Source organism: Rana temporaria, chromosome 7 (genome assembly GCF_905171775.1).
Source record: "Rana temporaria chromosome 7, aRanTem1.1, whole genome shotgun sequence".
Lineage (NCBI taxonomy): Eukaryota > Metazoa > Chordata > Amphibia > Anura > Ranidae > Rana > Rana temporaria.
Genome location: NC_053495.1, coordinates 113555988 through 113568812, shown reverse-complemented (window position 1 = coordinate 113568812; position 12825 = coordinate 113555988). Strand labels below are relative to the sequence as shown.

The following is a 12825-nucleotide window of genomic DNA, read 5'->3' as shown; positions in this document are numbered from 1 at the left end:
GGTCTGTGATAAAAATATATACAGTGGGGAAAATAATTTGATCTCCTGAAGATTTTGTAAGTTTTCCCACAAAGAAATGAAGGGTCTATAATTTTTTATCATAGGTGTATTTTAAATAACAGAGACAGAATATCAATCAAAAATCCAGAAAAAAAAAACACGATACAAGTATTATAAAATGGAGTTGCATTTCAGTGAGTAAAATAAGTATTTTCTCCCTTAGCAAAACATGAATTGATACTTGGTGGAGAAACCCATGTTGGCAAGCACAGAGGCAAGACTTTCTTGTAGTTGGTGACCAGGTTTGCACACATCTCAGGAGGGATTGTGAGTCCATTCTCCTTTACAGATCTTCTCCAAATCCTTTAACCACTTCCAGACCGCCGCATGTATATGTACATCGGCAGAATGGCACGTAACTTGGCGTAACTGTACGTCCCTGCCTAGACGTGGGTCGGGGGTCCTACATGCGGCGGTCGGATTCCCGCGGGGAGCGATCCTGGGACGACGGCGCGGCTATTAGTTTATAGCCGCCCCGTCGCGATCGCTCCCCGGAGCTGAAGAACGGGGAGAGCCGTATGTAAACACGGCTTCCCCGTGCTTCACTGTGGCGGCTGCATCGATCGAGTGATCCCTTTTGTAGGGAGACTCGATCGATGACGTCAGTCCTACAGCCACACCCCCCTACAGTTGTAAACACACACTAGGTGAACCCTAACTCCTACAGCGCCCCCTGTGGTTAACTCCCAAACTGCAACTGTCATTTTCACAATAAACAATGCAATTTGAATGCATTTTTTGCTGTGAAAATGACAATGGTCCCAAAAATGTGTCAAAATTGTCCGAAGTGTCCGCCATAATGTCGCAGTCACGAAAAAAATCACTGATCGCCGCCATTAGTAGTAAAAAAAAAAAAAAATAATAAAAACTATCCCCTATTTTGTAAACGCTATAAATTTTGCGCAAACCAATCAATAAACGATTATTGCGATTTTTTTTACCAAAAATAGGTAGAAGAATACGTATCGGCCTAAACTGAGGAAAAAAAAAATGTTATATATGTTTTTGAGGGATATTTATTATAGCAAAAAGTAAAAAATATTGAATTTTTTTCAAAATTGTCGCTCTATTTTTGTTTATAGCGCAAAAAAAAAACAACGCAGAGGTGATCAAATACCACCTATTTGTGGGGAAAAAATGACGCCAATTTTGTTTGGGAGCCACGTCGCACGACCGCGCAATTGTCTGTTAAAGCGACGCAGTGCCGAATTGTAAAAACCCCTTGGGTCAGCGTCCTGACCCTCCTGCTTGCCCCCTCAAGAGGCTTTCTCCACACCAGGGAGAAAGCCTCGCATTATGGTGTGTAGTTACAGACAGAAGAACAGGAAGTAAGGATTTCTCAGAAGAAATAAGGACATTTAAAAGCAAAATCGAAGGATGAGGTAAGTGAAGGAGGACTGCACTAAGGTAAAGGAAGCTATTTAGGGGAAAAAAAATATTTTACCTTTACAACCCCTTTAAGGTTTCTTGGCTGCCACCCGGCAATTCAAAGTTTCAGCTCCCTCCATACATTTTTTATAGGATTAAGGTGTGGAGACTGGCTATGCCACTCCATGACCTTACTGTGCTTCTTCTTGAGCCACCGCTTTGTTGACTTGGAGATATGTTTTGGGTCATTGTCATGCTGGAAGGCCCATCCACAACCCATCTTTAGTGTTCTGGCTGAGGGAAGAAGGTTCTTTTCCAAGATTGTACAATACATGGCCCAGTCCATTAGCTCCTCAATGCAGCAAAGTTGGCCAGTACCTTTAGCAAAGAAACAGCCTTAAAGCATAAGGTTTCCACCTCCGTGCTTTACTGTAGGGATGGTATTTTTAGGATCATAATCAGCATTTTTCTTCCTCCAAACACGGCAAGTTGAGTTCATGCCAAAGCTAAATTTTGGTCTCATCTGACCACAGCACTTTCTCCCAATCCTCCTCTGAATAATTTAGATGTTCATTGGCAAACTTCAGACAGGCCTGCACATGTGCCTTTTTTTAGAGGACGAAAAATGCTGACTATGACCCCAAGAACACCATCCTAAAGCCTCCTACACACGTTTTTTCCGACGGGAATTGTGTGAGGACAGGCTGTTGGTGGAAAATCTGATGATTTGTATGCTCCATCGGACAATTGTTGTCGGATTTTCCGGGGACAAGTGTTGGATGACAAGCTTTAAAATTTTCCGTGGACAATTGTCTGTTGTCGGATTTTCCGAGCGTGTGTACACAAGTTTGTCAGACAAAAGTTCAAGGTACAAACACGCATGCTTGGAATCAATGCTCACCAAACAAACACGACATAAGCAGAAGGTGCCCAAAGAATGGCGCTAAAAAGCTGAAAAAACACATAGTTTTGAGTTTGTTGGCCGACAATTGTGTGCCGTTTGTATGAAAGACAAAATCCTGACAAACGCCCTTCGGATAAAAGTCGTACGCTTTGTCTGCGGAAAATGCGATCGTGTGTATAAGGGCTTTACAGTCAAGGACGGAGGTGGAAACATTATGCTTTGGGGCCGTTTCTCTGCTAAAGGTACTTTGCCACATTGAGGGGTCAACAGACTGTGTCATGTACTGTAAAATCTTGGATCAGAACCTTCTTCTCTCAGCCAGAACACTGAAGATGGGTCGTGGATGGGCCCTTCCAGCATGACAATGACCCAAAACATACCGCCATGGCAAAAAATATGGATTTGTGCCTGGATCAACCGAAATACCTTACATAAAAGGTGGTATTAGTACATCTGCAAATAATTCAATGTACCTATCCAAACTTCATCCACATAACAGGCTATGCGGGATGCAGTTCCGATGGCCAAGGGCCTACAACAAGAAAATAAGAGAATAAAGTTCTCTCAAAGAAGACCAAAACAGAACACTGTGGATGGTACAATACATTTTAATAGTAGAAAAAACACGCAGCAAAAATTTATCAAAAAAGAGGGGAAGTGGCAGATGGATAGGGTGGTTACACATTTAAAAAATAAAACAACGTTGTCTAATTAAAAACCAGTGGAATCTCAGCTGCGCATATCACATTCATAGCCCAGTCAGAGCAGTCACAAATGATTATAGAGCACAGGGAAGAAAAATTGCCCCCTAAAGCCAAAACATAGAATATGCTGGGAAATTGAACACTATATATGATCCGTATATATATTCCTCTTAGCAGGGATTCAAATAGGCTATATGTGCGATTATTCAGAAAAATGTATGTTGCCGAGCATGGATATTGGCTGGGTAAATGCGTGAGGATAGGATGGTCCTAACATGGTATGGTATGGATTTAAAGGGGAACCCCTACGCCAAAAAAACGGTGTGGGGGTCCCCCCCGAAAGCCATACCAGGCCCTTATCTGAGCACCCAGCCCGACCGGTCAGAAAAGGGGGAGGGGACGAGCAAGCGCCCCCGCCGTTCCTGAACCGTACCAGGCCGCATGCCCTCAACATGGAGGGGTGGGTGCTTAGGGGCAGGGGGTCTGCGGGCGGGGGGCTTATCGGAATCCGGGAGCCCCCAAAATAAAGTGACTTTATGAACATATTTTACTTAAGATCTGCTTTAAATCATCCACCTCTGTATTATAAGGGTATAAAATAGTAACAAAGAGGGCATAGTTTAAAGCTTTCAAGTAGTTACTAGTTACACACAAAAGTGCTTTAAGGGCTAGGTAGGGATATATAATTTGCATATGTGAAAAAACCTAGATGGGCTTTGAGGAAATCCTGTTGGACTTTTTCTCTCTGATGTAATCATTAGACTGTCAGAAACACAAAATAGTAAAGTTCAGGTATAAAAAAATGAATATAGTGGAACCTCGGGCATAATCCGTTCCAGGAGAATGCTCGTAATCCAAAGTACTAGCATATCAAAGCAAATTTCCCCATTGAAGTCAGTGGAAATGAAAATAATTTGTTCCGCATTTACTTCAATGGCATGCAGTACTGCATGCGGCCTGAGGTGGGGGGCGCAGGAGATCCTCAGAAACAGCCGGAAAGGCCAGAGGACAGATCAGCGGACCTCAGCAAACCTCAGAAAGGTTTGGCTCCGGCACCCCCCACCTCAGGCCAAACGCGGTACTGCACATCGCTTTGGCCTAAATCCTGCTAGTTTTGCAAGACAACACTCGCAAAGCGAGTTAGGATTTTTTTTAAATAATCAATTCACCCATTTTGTAAAAGTAAAAAATGTGCATTCTTTTGCGTTTGAGGCTACAAGTACAGTACCATCACAGCACTTGTGCTCCATTGAGGACTATAGTCGCTCTGCCACAGTGGCAGATAAGTCTTGTCATTTTTTTCATACATATTACTTTTAAAGAACGTTGCTGTGTGGGCAGAGCCATGCACAGCCGAGTTGATTTAAAATCTTATGGAAACGTGCAGGGAGAAGAAATCCTAGATTCTGCTGGTGGGGGGCCAGTTTGAGGGTGGGGGGCTGTGCACACCAAGCATTATTCAGGTTACAACCTAAATATGGGTGCAAAATGAAAAATACTAAGAAAGGTTGAGTTCGCTTTGATCCTTTGGTTTAGCATTATCAATTTATACCTAAAAAAGGCCCAAATGGAACTTAAAGGATGTTGCAATATGGGAAGGAACAAAAAAAAGTGTAGAGTAGAGGAACAGGTTTCACCATAGTTTTAGTCCTTCATAGATCAATTGCTACTCCTGTCCTACTGCCAAGTGTGGGACCATCTTCTGGAAAGGTTACCTCACCCAAGCAGGGTGCACAGCGCAGGAAAACAGACTGGGGAAATTGGGGCACATTCACCTCCCACATTTGAGTGGAATGCTCCATCATTTCCCTTTTGCATGGAACTGTAATTTGGCATTGCTCTAATCACAGAACCTTGTGCATGCCCTACATGCTCTAATCAGTCTACAGGCAGTTGACATGTGTGCAAACACCATGATATACAACTGGTAACTGTAAAGTTGATTGCAGCATACAGTATCAATAAAGCAGCATTAGATTTTTTAACTGACCTGAATCCCCAGCACAGACAGTCTTCAAGAAATAAAGAAAAAAAAGATTAGAAAAAGTTAGATGAAGGGGGCAAGAAAGCGCAAAAAAAAAAAAAAGAAGAAAAAAACACGAGTAACAGATTTGTTTTTGACAATACATGTATGCTTCTGCTGTCCAGCTCAGTCTCAGTCTGCTAATACCTCTGATGGATTAGGAGGGGACAGTTATTATAGGATAAAACATGCAGACTGTTTCCTTGCTGGGTTCAGGTGTCACAGACTGAAGACAGTGCTCATAGACAAACATAAACCTGCATGATCATACCAGCCAAGTATTCATATTAGGCACTTATAGGTAGATTCACGTAGTTTGCCGCAACTTTAAGGCGGCGTATCGTATTTACGCTACGCCGCCTTAAGTCAGAGAGGCAAGTACTGTATTCTCAAAGTACTTGCCTCCTAACTTACGGCAGGGTAGCGTAAATGCGGCGGGCGCAAGCGCGCCTAATTCAAAATAGGCTGAGGGGGCGTGTTTTATGATAATTATGTTTGACCTGACGTGATTGATGTTTTTTTGGAACGGCGCATTGCGCCGTCCGCCTACATTTCCCAGTGTGCATTGCGGCAACGTACGCCGCACGGGCCTATTGTTTCCGACGTGGACGTAAATGATGTAAATCCCTATTCACGGACGACTTACGCAAACGACGTAAAAGTTTCGAATTTCGAAGCGGGAACGGCGGCCATACTTTAACATTACTATTCCAATTATTTGATGGAATAACTTTAGGCCTGATAAAGCGTTACGTAAACGGCGTATCTGTACTGCGTCGGCCGGGTGTACGTTCGTGAATAGGCGTATCTAGTGATTTACATATTCTACGCCGACCGCAATGGAAGCACCACCTAGCGGCCAGCCTAAATATTGCACCCTAAGATAGGACGGCGCAAGCCGTTGTATCTTAGATAGGTTTAAGTGTATCTCTGTTTGAGAATACACTTAAACTTAGGTCGGCGCAGATTCCGAGTTAGGTCGGCGTATCTACCGATACGCCGACCTAACTCTACCTGAATCTAGCTATTAGACACTTGTGGTGCTTCTTTTATGTCAGGGGAAGCCTAGTGACTGGCTGGAAAAATACAACCTAAGCCTGGTACATTCGATGCATGCAAATCTCAGATCGAATCTGATGAGCTTACTCAAGTCCTGAAAATTCTCGTACGACAGAATAAAAATTAGGAAGTAATGTCATGTGTTGTAATGCATTTTCAAACGACTGCTGTACTGATTAAACGAAAATCGTACAACCTGGAATGGTACGAAAAATATTTTGTGCATGTCCGATCAAATATCGGATGAACTGTCCTAATCGGCTCTCCAAAGTTCTGTACCAACGATCCAATTATCGTACAATCTTTTCGAAAGCGGTATTTTTCGTACGATTTTCTGATCGTGTGTACTAGGCACTAGGAGGTGGAAGCTTCCCCTAAAATCAGCTGCACCTTGTGTCTGTAAAGATTACAACATGCCCATAGACACATTCAATTAAATATTGATTGCATCATTATTCGCTAGATCTGGCAATGATCTATAGTGGTCATTCCTTACCTTTTGGACAATTGGAACACCAATATATTTCCAGTTTTTCAACACCTCTCCATCGCTCTCTATCTTAGCATGTTGTATGAGCCGGTCTAAGTTCTCCTGCGTTGTCCCTTTGGATAAAAGTAAACAAACAAAAAAAAAAAGAATGTATAACTAGCCAACTAATAATATACATTGTGGGCACAAAGGAAAGTGAACATTCCACCCCCTATCCTCCCGTTCTCCGGTCCCCTGCCAGCGCTTCGGGCTCCTTCCTCCTTCTGAGTGCTCCCTCTCTCCTGAGCCTCGCCGTCGGTCTATTAATACAGACAGCGGGACTTGGCCCTGCCACTGCTCCCTCTTCACTGGCTTTGATTGACAGCAGCATGAGGCAATGGCTTCCCCTCCCACGTCTGAGCCAATGAGGAGGGAGAGAGCCTCCTCTGGTGCACATCGCTGGACTAAGACCAGACAGGTATATGGGGGGGGGGGGGGGGCTGGGGGAAATTACATGCAGAAGGTTTTTTACCTTAATGCATGGAATTTGTTAGGTTAAAAAACCTTTTGCATTTAGAACCACAGACAGACTGTGGAAGGGTTAGACATTCTCTTTTTTTTTTTTTTAAAACACACCTTAATACTGTATCTCTTCATTAATTAGCCCCTCTATTTGTCCTGGTAACCACTATCGTCAAGAAAGCAAGTAGCACTGCTGTTGTCTAAGCGATGAGGCAGAGAGCCAGGGGAGCCTTGGCTCTTATGCACATCATTGAATAGAGATGGGGCCCAGGCGAGTATTTGGGGATTTGGGGGGGGGGGGGGGGGGGAGTATTTTGCACACAGAAGTTTTTTTACCTTCATGCCTAGAAGGCATGAAGGTATACGAAATAGGATTTGATACCCAACATGTCACGCTTCAAAATTGTGTCCGCTCGTGGAATGGTGACAAACTTTTACCCTTTAAAATCTCTATAGGTGACGTTTAAAAAATTCTACAGGTTGCATGTTTTGTGTTACAGAGGAAGTATAAGGATATAATTATTTCTCTCGCTCTACCAATCATGGCGATAACTCACATGTGTGGTCTGAATACAGTTTACATATGCGGGCGCTACTCACGTATGCGTTCGCTTCTGCGCACAAGCTCGGTGGGACGGGGCGTGTTTTCTGGCTCCTAACTTTTTTAGCTGGCTCCTAGATTCCAAGCAAATTTGTCAAACCCTGGGGTACAGTATTACATGACTGAGTAATTGTCATTCAAAGTGTGAGAGCACTTAAAGCTGAAAATTGGTCTGAGCGGGGGGGGGGGGGGGGGGGGGGGGGGGGGTTGTTAAGTGCCCAGTAGGCAAGTGGTTAAAAAAAAAAAAAAAAAAAAACACACCCACATAAAACCTACCTGCAAACAATTTAAAAAAAATGTTGTTTTAATTTTAAGTATGGCCTAAGGCACCAACAGTCTACATCATTAGATCTTTCCACCACCAATAAACTTACCATTTTCCACAAAGATGTACAGAAGAATGGCTCTAATCTTGTCATAATTATCCAGTTCTTTATTCAACAAGACTGGCAGTAAAACTCGCATGTGCTCTTTCACCTTCAGTCCCTCAGCATCTGTCCCTAGTGCCAGATCCTGCAATACAGTGTCAGGTTAGGCATTCTATAGCAATGTTCTGTAAACTTACAATAGTTTAGAATATGCCACTTGACATTTATTTTAAATTTAGCTTAGTTCAAGGTTTTAGTAGAATCTGTTGCAGATCATTAGATTTTGCATGGAACTGAAAAGATGCAGATTAGTAGAATTTCTTATACAATTTTGTTTTGTTTGTATTGCTTTATAGTACATCAGTCAAGGACAGCAATGTTTGTAAAGCTACAAAATAATTTTCATAATCCTTTAATCAATTTCACTTGAGTCTCCGAGCCATTTTTTCATGCAAAAAACAGATCGTTTGTCCATTTACATCTAATCCCTTTTTTTTAACAGAAGAAAAATAGGGCTTTGATCCGTTCCAAAAAACAGATGTTGATGGAAGTGAATGTAAATGAATGATCATCTGTTTACATCAATTTTTCCATAGAGATGCATTGATGTCAGTTTTTCATCCATCAACGGAAGGATAAAAAAAACGAACAAACGGTGCATATGTGAAAAGGGCCTTGGTTGTCAGTGTGCTTTAGAGAGGAATAAAAAATAAATAAAAAGCAAAAATGTGCAAATTATTTTTGGGCTGTACTATGGGTACATGCACATATGTGGTATTGCTGCAATCGTTGGGAGCAGAAGAATTTATTTTGGGTTCTGTGGCAGGTTATGGTAACAAGAAATATTAGCTAAAATTAGGGAGATCTCCATTACCATTTACCACCAAATGAAAGGCCAATTTGTCCACCTGGATACACAAAATAGTTGTGATGATATGTATGTGTAGCGCTCACCCCCAAAGGAGCCGCTGGTTATAGATTGGGTGTCTGTTACCTCTATGAATCAGCCGTCTAGGGTAGTTGATTAGAGCCAAGCAATGGAATGTCCACACAGCAGGTGTCTTTTCTTGTGCTTTTATTTTACCCAACACGGTAAACAGTAAAACTTGAGGTAGATAGCGAAGATGTATGAGGAGAAGAAATAGCAGATTCAGGCTTAACGATACGGAAACAATCCTGCTTCCAACGATTCTTTACTTTCGTCACCACTCCAGCCGGAGTGGGTATAGTGTACCTGGACAGGCCTCTCACACCGACCTGGCAGCCAGAGTATCACTCGGAACTTTGAGGGAAAAGATCTCTGCCACAGACCCTCCCTTAGATCATGGAGACAATCCTCCTTGGTAGAATTTGTATTAGAATCGCCTTCAGGTAGTATTTTAAATCAGGTTACCGACTGACAGGTTGCTGACATCCAACCTTTCAGTGTCCGGTTACCTTGATCCCCGGTGGATTGTCTAGGCCCTGTTGGATCGCCAGCCTCTCTTGGCTCTCCTCAGGCAGACTCCCCACCGAACAGCTTTCTTGCTTGGGATCTTCTCAGAATTGGGGACCCAGTCGAATACTGGGGCCTCACCACAGCTTTAAATGTTCCGGGCCAACATGGTCCCGGAACCAGGAACACCGTGTGGCACGCGCACCCCGGCCTGGTAGGCCATCTCGCCTGGGGGCCGTGATGTGTGGTCACCCTCAAGGTGGGCGCCACCTCAGGAAAAGAACCCCGCCTCAATGGCGTCTGCTCAAAAAGTACCCTCTCCCAGCATGCCCCTGCGAGAGAAACTCCCTCCTGATTGGCTGCTGGCAAGAGGCACCTCAGCCTGAACTCCACTGGCGACACCTGTCTCCCTGGGGTGGTATAGCACCCCAGGAACAACAGAATGGACCAACAGCACAGCCCAGCTGAAACAGAGACCCTTTGTAAAATTGCAATTAGAATCAGAGTCAACTACACTCTGATTATCCCTTAACTTTTAATAGCACCGGTACTTGGAAGTACACAGGCGCTACATACAGTTTTACCAACACATGTAGAAATTGCAAAATTATTTTACCCGTAGGCGTGAAGGGGTTAATATCAAAGCATACATACCTGTTCAACTTTACACAGCTTCTCAAGATTTCCCTTGAATTTCTGCATGCAATCTTCAGCTAAACCAAGATGCAATGTTTGCTGTAAGAAGAGTAGTAGGACATGGAATAAAACAAATAAGTCTGGAACTTAATTTCATATTGATCACAAAAACATTGACCCAATAAAAATGTAAGCCTTTAGTTTCATTATGTATTTGTTTCACTCCGTAAACATTCACACATCTTGGCAGAATAAAAGCAATGTATTCTTCTTACCTTGCTCATCTGTTTTCTGTAATGTGGCATTTTTTTCATAAGGCTGGACAAATTACTTATGGAAAGCTGTTAAAAAAAAAAAAAAAATGTGGTTAGTATTTGCAACCTAAAACTTATTCCAACTTTTATAAAGCAGTTCGGCTATGCCCTTACTTTGACAAAATCTGATCTGGTATAAAAAGCTAAGCATGGGATTGGCATTAAGACCATGTTGTGGGTGAAATAAAATGGAGAGGGACCATGTAAAGAACATGCAGTAGTTGTGGGTAGGATGGCTGGCAACTACTGCTACATGGAGGGATAACTAATGGGACATAGCAGAAACACGGGACTGACAAGGCATGCTGGTACCAGAGGCTGTACAGACTATCCAGGCTTGCACCTGGCAGCACAGCACATTTTTGCACTGAATTTATTAGTAAGTGTGGGGCCCCATTGCCCAACTGGGTCAATGCAGTCTTTTGGCACTTTTGTGGAACTTGGACCCCAGCAGTAAGCTTCAGTTAAAGTGGAAGTAAACCCTCCATTCGTTTCAGCCAAGGAAGCTTGCATCTTGGCCACCTTTTGATCTACAACTGCCATGATGCTGCACATGTGATCGGCTATGACACCAGCCGTTGGATGGTTTGACAATTTGGTTGATAACACAACCAATTGGAGCATTAGGCTACTTTCACACTGTGGCGTGGGCAGCGTCAGCGATAAATTGCCGTTAAAAAGCATCACTTTACCGTAGATTTTGCGCGCTATTATGCCACTAGCGGCTGACGGATCCCCACTAGAGCCTCAAAAATGCGGCTAGCAGGACATTGAGCGTCCTGCCAGCGCACCCACAAATAACTTCAGGTGAAATACAGGACTCTGAAAACATGTGGCTTTTTGCCAAGAGGAATGGGCAGCTTTACCATCCGAGAAGATAAAGAGCCTCATCCACAAATACCACAAAAGTCTTCAAGCTGTCATTGATGTTAAAAAGTATTAAGAACTGGGTTATGTAATCTTTTGATCAGGGTCATTTGGTAGTTTGTTGTGATTATGATTTAAAAAGAGTAAAACAGTTGATTGATAATAAATGGCTTCAGCCAAACACTATACTTTAATATGTTCCTAGACTTTGACTGTCTTCTGATACAGGTCCAAAGTTCCCCAAATTCACCATGGTATGTCTCTGGCCATCTTCTATAGTATCTCTGCAATCTCTGACAATCTTCTGTAGCATTTCACATACTGAATTGTGTGTGGCCCATTGGTAAGGTCAGGTGTTGCACCTTAGTGTATTTTCTGTGAATGCTTAGATTTAATTCTAGCGGTGTTTACCTTATTTACAGCTTTTGGTATTACATTCTCTACCATATATTAGTCATTGTATAATATATAAACCCTTTAGAAATTGGCCACTACATGGAGCTCTAAGTGGTGTAGAGCCCATGAACCTCATGCAGGTCATAGAACTACAATGTGAAACAAGGCAGTAAAAGCACAACCTTGTAGAACTGCAAAGCAGAAAGCAAGGCATGGGTGGGCAAAATATGACTTTGTGCCAATTCACACTATGTGCAGCGACAGACATTTTACTGCATGGTAAAAGGTCTGTCACCACAGGAACACACAGGAAACAACTGACAGATGGTGTGCTGAATCGTGCAACACTGCTCCTTAGCCAGCCGGCAACACAGACCGGCACTAGTGCTGAATCGCAGTGTGAATTGGCCCTTACCCTATGCAAATACAACCTGTACATAAACAACGCTTTTAATACTAGATGAAAATAAACATCTCTACAAAACAAACAGTAAAAATTGTAAACATTTTCTTTAGCCCAGTATTACCTTGCCTTCAGCTTCTTTTTTGCTAGAAGAAATTTCTTTAACAAGTTTTGGTATCTCCCTGTTAAAATAAAATTGAAATACAGTATGGAAATTCTAATATTTGAAACAAAATAACTAAAACACAATGAAAGTTCCAAAACTGAACTGTCAAGGGCTAAACCAAAGTTCACTGCTATAAAACTGGATTTCCTCATTTCATGGAAAAATGTTCTTGCCCAGAAAGTAGTGAAATTGTCATACCTGTGATGATCAACACACCGCTAAAAAATTTGAGAAAAATCTATAACCTCCATAAAAATGCTATATATAAAAAATGTATGATGCATGAATACATACTCTAAGACATCAGCGATATGTTTGTGACGAATTTTCACCCACAGTTCATCAGACTCATCTAAGCGGCCTTCTTTGTCCTTTGTTCCAACGGAGGTGTCTGTCCGATATCTATTGTAGAATACAGCAGAAAAAGAATTAAAACACATTATTTGACATGCTTCTATTTAGAATAGGTTGATCTCCTTTGTGTATTTATTTCACATCTGTGCAGTAATCTAGCATGAAACAACTTCTGA

General features: G+C 42.4%; 1 protein-coding gene across 1 annotated transcript in view; it reads right to left on the bottom strand.

The window, feature by feature from the left end:
* STXBP3 (syntaxin binding protein 3) overlaps window positions 1-12825 on the bottom strand; it is a 73990-nt gene that overhangs the window by 23086 nt on the left and 38079 nt on the right. The window contains exons 10-15 of the mRNA XM_040359845.1: window positions 12590-12697; window positions 12254-12311; window positions 10425-10490; window positions 10168-10248; window positions 8085-8223; window positions 6615-6721 (exon numbers count right to left, since the gene is read on the bottom strand). Of these exons, the coding sequence (XP_040215779.1) occupies window positions 6615-6721; window positions 8085-8223; window positions 10168-10248; window positions 10425-10490; window positions 12254-12311; window positions 12590-12697 (559 nt within the window). The remainder of the gene's footprint in view (window positions 1-6614; window positions 6722-8084; window positions 8224-10167; window positions 10249-10424; window positions 10491-12253; window positions 12312-12589; window positions 12698-12825) is intronic.